This window comes from Phragmites australis, chromosome 22 (genome assembly GCF_958298935.1).
Source record: "Phragmites australis chromosome 22, lpPhrAust1.1, whole genome shotgun sequence".
NCBI classification, from domain to species: domain Eukaryota; kingdom Viridiplantae; phylum Streptophyta; class Magnoliopsida; order Poales; family Poaceae; genus Phragmites; species Phragmites australis.
Window position 1 is genome coordinate 23,865,289 of NC_084942.1, and position 10,339 is coordinate 23,875,627.

Genomic DNA, 10,339 nt, shown 5'->3' on the forward strand with positions numbered 1-10,339 from the left:
TCTCGTATTTATCGGTTTCCGAACAAATAAGATTCCACACAATATAGATATTATATTTATGAGCAGTAAGGTACACATCACAGCCGAAAACCAGATCCCGACACAACCCAAAGACTTGATAAGATTCTAAGACCCGTTACACATGACCAACTTGTCCAATTAATCATTTAACCGACCAACTAGCATTTATTGTTCCAATAATTTAAGGATAGACTAATTGTGGGTGCGTGAGCTCCATTGTGAAGCTACCCCCATCCTATACATGTCGCGATCATTTGGTACCTAAAATCAAATAAAACATAAGTGTGAGTAAAAACACTCAGCAAGTACATTATAGAACTCAAAGAACGAGATAGCGAATCAGGATCCGAAACAAAAGCAAAATCGAATGAATTGCTTCTTGTCTTTTGAATACATCAAGAAATAGTAGTTTCCGTCTAAAACAGATAACACCTGAATACATCCTTAACATTTACCGGTAAAGCTGAGCAAATGGAGCCAACACTTCACGGGAACATGAATATAAGAAGCAAACAACACATCTGGCTTTACCGAAATATGAATGATATGAGAGGAATAACTTGAAATTTTTGTCAGAAACACAGTCATAAAACTTGAATCACTTCAACACAAAGAATAGGAATATTGAAATAACATAATAGAACAATTCGAGAAAACAAACAACAAGCAAACTATATCAGCACACACAAGTTCATCATGCACTTACCTTAACTTTGACGGAACCCGGCATCATGCCCTTTGCACCGCAACTCTTCAAACCAGAGGAGCAAAACTACACTTAGGGACTATCACAAGATAACCTCGAGTCTATATAATAAATACCCAAAATGTCTCTCAAAAAAACCCTAAATCCCTAAATTTCGTTTTATTTGAATGCTCATCTAGTTTTCTGTATTGCATGTTGTTTTTTGTCCACATCTTTTAATTCAGTGAAATCCCCCAAAAATCCCTTCCTTCTTCCTTTTCTCACTTCTTTCTTTTCCTTCTTCTTCCTTTTCTTTCCTTGTTTCTTCTCTGTTTCTTGCTGCTGCCCTCTTCCCATCGCACAGTAGCAATAGTGAGCACCACACGCTACGTGCGACGGTGTGCGACACAGGCGACAGGCGACGACGATGTAGGCGGACGACAGCATGGGTGACGTCGACGCGGTGCAGGACGGGTGTCGGCGTGCTACAGCAGGTGGTGGCTACTGGGCATAGAGGTGGCGGCTCGAGTAGCGACGCGGATGATGGTGCAACATGGAGGAGCATGGAAGGACGATGACGACAATACTAAGATTTAGGTGGCTTAGACGTGGGCTCCAGGCCCGGCTATATGTGGAGGCCTCTAGGCCAAGTCGGTCTAGATCTATTTTTTTTCTTTTTTTGAATATTACAAGAGTTATATTTGTTAAAAAAAGTAAAATATTTGATTAGTCGTATCTATCTAGACAGACTGAACTGAGCTTTTATTTGGTTGATCGAATTTAAAGCCACATGAGTGAATACAAGAGTTAATATTGTGATTGATTGCTCGTATGAATATAATTTTTTAACATTAACAAGTGCGTCTGACTACATGAGTGAATGTAGGAGCTAATATCCACTTGCCTATATTGCAGATTAAAGCTCGAATCAAGCTTTACTCCCGAGGCAGAGTGAAAAAATATATTTACATCCGTCAGATCAAATTAAAATAATAAATATACGTAACTAAATATATTTCTCTATGAAAATTGAATAAGGCCCGCTCTCAGTAACCCGCGTGAGACTCCATCCGCGTCCTTCACACCGCGATCGGACGGTGCACGCGTGGACTGCACATGAAAGACACGTGTCAGACAGCGACGAGGGTCTCCACACAGAACCCGCCCTTATACAGTTTCCTTTCCCCAAAACCACAGTAGCGCGACCAGGACAGCCCCTGCCTTAAAACCAGTCAACCTCCTCGCTCTGACCAACCCAACGTCGGATCCTTCCTTCCCTCCACGCCCGGCGCCATGCCGCCCGCCCTCCCCCACTCCCTCCTCCTCCTCCTCGCCATCACGGGCGCCGCCGCGGCCTCCGAGGTGGACGCGCTCATTGCCTTCAAGCGCGCCCTCACCATCCCGCCGGCGGCCGCTGCCTTCTTCGACACCTGGGATGCCGCGGCGACCTCCCCCTGCAACTTCACCGGCGTCACGTGCGACACCCGCGGCCGCGTCACCGCCGTCTCCGTACGGGGCCAGGGCGTGTCCTCCGCGTCCGTCCCGTTCGAGGACCTCTGCGGCTCGTTACCCGCGCTCGCGACGCTGTCCCTGCAGGAGAACGCGCTCGCGGGCGGCATCGACGGGGTGGCCGCGTGCGCGGGGCTCCAGGACCTCACCCTCGCGTTCAACGGCTTCACCGGCGCCGTGCCGGACCTCTCCCGGCTCACGAGCCTCCGCAGGCTCAACGTCTCGTCAAACAGCTTCGCCGGCGCGTTCCCATGGGCCGCGCTGGCTGCCATGCCGGACCTCGCCGTGCTCGCGCTCGGCGACAACCCGTTCTTCGCGCCGACCGGCTCGTTCCCGGACGAGGTAACCAAGCTCACGAACCTCACCGTGATGTACATGTCGGCGTCCAACATTGGCGGCGTCATCCCACTGGGGATCGGCAGCCTGGTCAACCTCGTCGACCTCCAACTCTCCGACAACAACCTCACCGGCGAGATACCCAAAGAGATCGTCAAGCTCACCAACCTCCAGCAGCTCGAGCTGTACAACAACTCCCTCCGCGGCGAGCTCCCTGCGGGGTTCGGCAGGCTCACCAAACTGCAGTACTTCGACGCGTCCATGAACAACCTCACTGGCAGCCTCTTCGAGCTCCGGTCCCTCACGCAGCTCGTGTCGCTGCAGCTGTTCTTCAACGGCTTCACTGGCGAGGTGCCCCCGGAGTTCGGCGAGTTCAAGGAGCTCGTGAACCTGTCCCTGTACAGCAACAACCTCACCGGCGAGCTGCCCCGGAGCCTCGGGAGCTGGGCGCAGTTCAACTTCATCGACGTGTCGACGAACGCGCTGTCGGGGCCGATCCCGCCGGACATGTGCAAGCAGGGCACCATGCTCAAGCTGCTCATGCTCGAGAACAACTTCTCCGGCGAGATACCGGCGACCTACGCGAGCTGCAAGACGTTGCAGAGGTTCCGGGTCAGCAAAAACTTGCTTCACGGCGATGTCCCCGAGGGGTTGTGGGCGCTACCCAACGTCAACGTGATCGACCTTGCGGGCAACCAATTCACCGGCGGCATCGACGGTGGCATCGGCAACGCCACGTCGCTGACCAATCTCCTATTGGCCGGGAACCGGTTCACCGGCGTGATACCGCCATCGATAGGCAACGCGTCAAATCTCGAGACCATCGACATGTCGTCAAACGAGCTGTCCGGGTTGATACCGGACAGCATCGGGATGTTGGCCCATCTGGGCAGCCTTAACATTGCGGCGAACGGGATCAGCGGGGCCATCCCGGCAAGCCTCGGCTCGTGCTCGGCGCTTAGCACGGTCGATTTCGCCGGGAACAAACTCAACGGCGCGATCCCGGCGGAGCTGGGCAACCTGCAGCGGCTAAATTCTCTGGACCTGTCAGGGAACGACCTCTCTGGCGCTGTGCCGGCGAGCCTCGCCGCGCTGAAGCTGAGCTACCTGAACCTATCCGACAACCAGCTCGCGGGTCCCGTCCCGGAGCCGCTCGCCATCTCGGCCTACGGCGAGAGCTTCTTCGGAAACCCCGGGCTGTGCGTCACCAACGGTGCGGACTTCCTCCGCCGCTGCACGCCGAGTGCGGGTGGCCGCTCGGCAAACGCCGCGCGCACGATCGTCACCTCTATCCTGGCCGTCGCGGCGGTCCTGCTCGCGGTGCTTGGCGTGGCCATATACCTCAAGAAGCGCCGTCGCGCGGAGGCCGAGGCTGCCGTCGCCGTAGGGTCCGGCAAGCTTTTCGCCAAGAAGGGCTCTTGGGACCTCAAGTCGTTCAGGGTCCTGGCGTTCGACGAGCGCGAGATCATCGACGGCGTCCGCGACGAGAACCTGATCGGCAGCGGCGGCTCCGGGAACGTGTACCGCGTCAAGCTCGGGAACGGCGCCGTTGTCGCGGTGAAGCACATCACCCGTGGGCGCGCGGCAGCGGCGGCAGTGGCGGCGAGCACGGCCCCGTCGGCCGCCATGCTGCGCTCGGCGTCCGCACCGCGGCGCACGGCGTCCGTGCGGTGCCGCGAGTTCGACTCGGAGGTGGGCACGCTGAGCTCCATCCGGCACGTAAACGTGGTGAAGCTCCTCTGCAGCATCACCAGCGAGGACGGCGCAGCGAGCCTGCTAGTGTACGAGCACCTCCCGAACGGCAGCCTCTACGAGCGGCTCCATGGCCCCGAGGGCCGCAAGCTGGGCGGCCTCGGATGGCCGGAGCGCCACGACATTGCCGTCGGCGCGGCGAGGGGCCTCGAGTACCTCCACCACGGCTGCGACCGGCCCATCCTGCACCGCGACGTCAAGTCCAGCAACATCCTCCTGGACGAGTCGTTCAAGCCCCGCATCGCCGACTTCGGCCTCGCCAAGATCCTCAACTCCGCCACGCTGGACTCGTCCGCCGGCGTCGTCGCCGGCACGCTCGGCTACATGGCGCCAGGTGCTTGTTAATTTGTCCTTAATTAATTCACTGCACTCCTATTGGATTTCCCTTTTGTCGGAAGCACGCACATGTCGATTATATACGGAGCTAAACTAAACTAATCTTGCTCGTGTTTGAGCAGAGTACGCGTACACATGGAAGGTGACGGAGAAGAGCGACGTGTACAGCTTCGGCGTGGTGCTGCTGGAGCTAGTGACCGGGCGAACGCCGATCCAGGCAGAGGGCGGCGAGAGCAAGGACCTCGTGGACTGGGTGTCGCGGCGGCTGGACAGCCGAGACAAGGTGACGTCCCTCCTGGACGCCCGGATCAGCGAGGGCTGGGCCAGGGAGGAGGCCGTCCGGGTGCTGCGGGTGGCCGTGCAGTGCACCAGCAGGACGCCGTCGATGCGGCCGTCCATGCGCACCGTCGTGCAGATGCTGGAGGACGCGGCCGTCGCGCCGGGAAAGGTCGTGGAGGTCAAGGTGGTCCCCTAGGCGACGCCGTGTCCGGCACCAGCGCACGGGTTGATCGATAGCGACCGCCCTATCGGAGAAAACGCAAGAAACTTGCTCGTTATTCCGTGCTGAAGCTTGTAGTTACTGTATGTAGATAGGATTCTTGAGAAGAGAGAAGCTATTTCAGGTCAATGCAGATTATTGCCAGAATAATTATCTGTAACAGTAAGATAATACTACTAGGCAGTTTTGTAATCATTCTGGAGTAGTACTTGGCTCCTCACCTCCTCTTCCTTTCTGTGCCAAACATTCTCTTGGACTCCACTGCTCCCGTTCGTCTTCTGCACAGAAAAAAAGGGCTCACGATTCCTCCACCTGCACTCTTTCAAATGCTCTCCAAATCTCTGAGCAGGGAGGCTTTCCTTCGCTTTCACCCGCCCGGGAATCGCTGCGGAGATAAGTCCACGTTTTAGTACAAGTCAGAGACTTCCCGGCAGCCGGCAGGCATGCTTGAGTACCGCTAACAGTGCAGCCGCAAGACCCGGGGATTGTCGAGTCGATCTTCTACAAGTAGATTTATGAGTTCCTGCCCCCTGTCCGACCCCTCGGTCGGGTTATCTCATAACTTATATCAGTCACTAAATCAGAACTGATACATATATATTTTAATAAAAATAGACACTACAGTCATATATCAATTAAAATATAATATTAAATACAATACAGAGTTCATTACAATAAAAAAACACGTATGCATAATTAAATAAAGTCTCATATCACAACGGAAACAACGCAAAAGTGACCCAAGCCATACAGGCAGCTTGAGTGCAGACGAAATCAAACTTTTCTATTCTTCATCTTCACTTTCTACGAAATCAGTTTCTGGATCATCTGAATCCACGTGTAGTAAGAGTGAGTATATAAGTTACTCAGCAAATCTTACCTCAAGGAGAGACGTTAGATGCATAAAGGTATATCAAAGATAAGATCGTAAAGTTTTTAGGTTTTGCAGAAAGCTAGTTTTCGATGCAAGGTTCAATTTACAAAGACTATCTTGAAATATTTTTTAGAGAACAATAAGTTGAGCTTATGAGGTTGTTGGCCCTGGAGGAGATATTTCTATCCTGCCAGTTCTCACACTTCTTTTGCCGGTGAATACATAGTCCGGAATACTCTAGGTACATAATCAACACTTTTGAAAATACGGGCACACTGTCCACTCACACGCTAAGAAGATACACACGCCGAAAAGTTAATCATTGTGACCAACTATAGCATGTCCTTGATCGAGGACACGGCTATCCGGATAGGTTTAACACTCTGCAGATGTTGTATACTTTACTTACAAGATATGCACAGACTCTAACCTTAGCAACTGGTGGAACTGTCATAACGAGACACAACGTCCTCACAACATAGCCATAATATCTACCCACGGAGCATTAAGATAACAGGGACCTTAGAATATTCACGAGAATGACCACTTAGCAATCCCAATGTTCTAACATAGCCTTAACAACATCACTAGCTAGACCTTGGGTTATGCACTGCCCAACTCTTCTTTTGATCCCCGTTGCCACTACCGACCTCCGAGTGGGTGCTAAACTAAGTTGAAGGGGTTGGGTCAAGTCCTACCCATTCAGGTCATGTAGTTGTACGATTGAATAATAGGTAGGATAACACAGTGAACCGGTTCTTATACGACTGAGGCAAGTAACTCATAGCAAGAATACTGCAAAGGCGAACCTTACTCTAAAGTAATTCCCACCTTTGTGGGGTACTGTCGGGGGTAAATTCTTGACAATGATTCCGGGGTATGTTGGACAGTGGGCGTGTGGACGGTGTTTCAGGAATCAGATGTGTGTGTGTGTGTTCGAAGAACTAGGGGATACAAGGAGTTATACAGGTTCGGACCTCCCGGAGGATAATAGCCCTACGTCCTGTGTGTGTTATGAAGGATCTCGATTGAATTACAGATGATGTATTCGCCCCTTTCCCTTCTCCTCCTCGTCCCCTTATATATGGTAGGGAGAAGAAGAACTTACATGGGGTCCAAACAGAAGACCTCTATCCATCATAATATCTATTCCAAACCATCATTACAGAGGACCAAACATGCCCACTTGCTCTGAGGGTCCCATGCAACTTGTGCCGTGTACCACCATGATGGCCTGCAAGTTTCGCCACGCGGCAATTAATTCTACGGGATGGGATAAGGTCATTTCGTGCTGACTCCATCCACTTGTCTGGTTGGGCTGCTGATGCCGTCCCATCCGTCGTGTGCCACTGTGTCAGCCAATAAAGTTCTATCCCGCAGCATTTAATGCTATGGTATGGGACAATGCCTTTCTCCGCTGACCCCGTCCACTTGCTTGGTCGGGCTGTCAACATCGTCCTATCCGTCGTGCGCCACCATGCTAGTCAGCAAAGTCCTATACCGCAACATTTAATGCTACAGGACAGGACAATACCCAACTGCATCGTCCATGACTTCGTCCACTGATGCAGCGCCTGGGGAAAAAAAACACTTGAGTGGTTTATTAGAAAAAGCGCTCTGGACATGTTGCATCAAATCTGGCCATGCGACCAGTGGGGCTAGTCGTGGGTATATGTGATGGTGTAGGGAGACTGGTCGTGCGGGTGTTAGACTGGTCGCTATGGCTGCACCCTAGTCGTACGACCGACCAGACCTTGTGTAGTATACTCCTCAATTGATAGGTCTCCTGCGAAGTCCATTTAGCCAGGATACCCCTTTACTTAATACACCGACAGTAGCTCCCAAGCCTCCCTATGACCGTGGTCCAACCTGGTCGCGCCACTTGGGTCCTGGGCAAACATAGTTCACCCAGGGAGTGGTCGTTTGATGTCGTTAGTTCCCAAGGTTTGACTCCGAACTTCGTGTCATGTGGGGAGGCCTAAGTATCCTGAGAGAGAGAAAATAGGGGGGAGCGAGAGAGAGACAGATTGCCGCTGGACCCGAAGGATTCTTGGTTCTGTCAGCGCGCCCCCTTGGGACGGCACGAGCCGGCTGGCCAGGCCAGCCGAGCGGCACGGCGGCCTTGGCCGAGCAGCGGTGCGGCGAGGGAAGGGCGAAGCGGCGGCCAGTGTGGGACGACGGCACAACGTTCGCACGAGCGGCACGAGGGTCAGGACGGTGGAGTGAACAGAGGAGGGGAGTGAGCTTACTGTGGTGGACGGTTCGTGGACAGTGAAGCTTCTGGGCAACAGGACTGCGACACGTGCACGGCGGCGACGTGGCTGCGCGCGCACGACGGCGACATGGCTACGCGCGAGCAGGGCACTACGGGGGTGCTCGGGCGAAGCTCACCGACGACGGGCGCGGAGGAGTGGTGTGGTGCGGTGCTCGTGGATGCGCACGTCGACTCAGTGGGGATGACAGCACGGTGAGAAGCACGATGGCTGGATAGCATAGTGGAGTAGCGATGCAGCGGCGATGTGCATGTGTGTGTGCTCTATGGTGGATGTTTGTGTGTTTGCAGGAGCAACGTGAAGATGAGCAAAGAGTAGAGAGGCTGTGATTTTGTGATGTGCTTGTGCATGTGTGCTCGTGTGTGTATTCCTGTGTGTATGTATGTATGGGGGAGGTCTAATACTGGTGAATACTAGAGAGAGGGAGGAGGAGGAGAGCTTCCCATTGAAAATATCAGAAAGAGTGCAAGGCATGGGAGAAGGTGGCCGGTGTAGAGCAGAGTAGGACTTTTGTGGTGGATGAATAGTAACCATCAGAGAAAAGATCAGGAGAGGGAGGATTGAGAAAGAGCATTTGAATGTTAAATTCAATTGATGTAATTGAATTTGAGATGGATTTGTTAATAATTCAAATTGAACAATTTGAATTGGTAATTGGATTTGGAAATATTCAAATGAATGTATTTAAATTTTGTAAACTTGATTTGTAATGATTCAGAGGAATGTATTCGAATATGAAATCGAATGTATGATGATTCGATGAATGACTTGAAATTGTAATTCGATTTGTAATGATTCAAATTGAATGATTTGAATTTAATTGGAATGAGCAAATCAATGAATGACTTGGATTCAAATTGATTTAGAACATGGATTTGAATTAGATATTGAATGACTTTGGAACGAGAATTCGAATTGAATTGAAATTGTGAAACGATTAAATTGGAAGTATTCGAATATAACTCGAATGATTTGAATTGCATTCGGATACGAATTTGACGATGATTTGAATGAGACTGGCTTTGAGATATTTGGGATTAAATTCAAATATAAGTATTTGAATTTGATATTGATTTTATAAAGAATATTTGAGTTGAATTGGAAGATCGATTTTCACATATTGATTTGGATTAGGAAATTACTGAAAGTAATTAAAATAGATTCGAATTTGAGAGACAGTCAAATTTGAATCACCACACAAGAACCATAAAAGCAATAAACCAAAATGCATATGCTCAATTTTTGAACAATTAATTAATTTAGTGATCTTTGGAATACTTGACCAAAATAATATATTTGAATATATACATACGAGTATATATACATCAAATATATATTTCTTTGATTTTATACTCGTTTAATAATTAGAATTTTTTTTAAGTTAGAGTGAATTTTACTATTTTTCTAAAATGCTAAAACACATGTGTTACAAATCTACCCCACTCTTGTTCTGGCACTGTAATATGCATGGATAAACATTCCAGAGTTTGGGCCAAAACGATCAGAATCCTGTGGGCCTTTACTGGGACCGGAAAAATATAAGTTTGGGCCCAAACGAGGGGATGACCCAACCTGTTGAGAACAAGGCCTAGCATCAGCATGTGGATCAGTTGTTGCGCATATATAGCAGCTTCTGAAAATGCATGCATGGTAATGCTTTTCACGACATCATAATGCACATTCAGGTGAAAATTGATACTGTACACTACATCGCCTCTTCACCGGATTTGGCGTTTTGGTGATCGATGTGGCTCAACTCTGAATTTTTATGTGAAAATACATTCATTCCCTCTGCTCTTGTTTGTTGCTCAGTCCTTTCAGTCTTTGGTCGGTCAGAACTCAACGGAGTTTTTGGATTCCCTCCGAATAAGTTTCAGTACAGCCTCAGTCTTTTTGCAAGTCTAAACGAAACAGTTTAAAGTTTAACCTACCTGACTAGTTCTAGTCAGTACAGGTCTACAAATGCTACAGGAACACCTACTTGGATACAGGTATATATGACAGATAAGATTTTAGTAACACTACCCATGAAGGAAAGCAATAATCACGAAAGC

At 50.2% G+C, this 10,339-nt stretch overlaps 1 protein-coding gene across 1 annotated transcript; it reads left to right on the forward strand.

The window, feature by feature from the left end:
• Positions 1 to 1,892: 1,892 nt before the first annotated feature.
• LOC133904664 (receptor-like protein kinase 7) lies at positions 1,893 to 5,333 on the forward strand. The gene is made up of 2 exons (XM_062346128.1): positions 1,893 to 4,637; positions 4,762 to 5,333. Exons 1-2 carry the CDS (start codon positions 2,000 to 2,002, stop codon positions 5,112 to 5,114), a joined length of 2,991 nt encoding a protein of 996 aa, XP_062202112.1. The 5' UTR covers positions 1,893 to 1,999; the 3' UTR covers positions 5,115 to 5,333.
• The last annotated feature ends 5,006 nt before the right edge of the window (positions 5,334 to 10,339 follow it).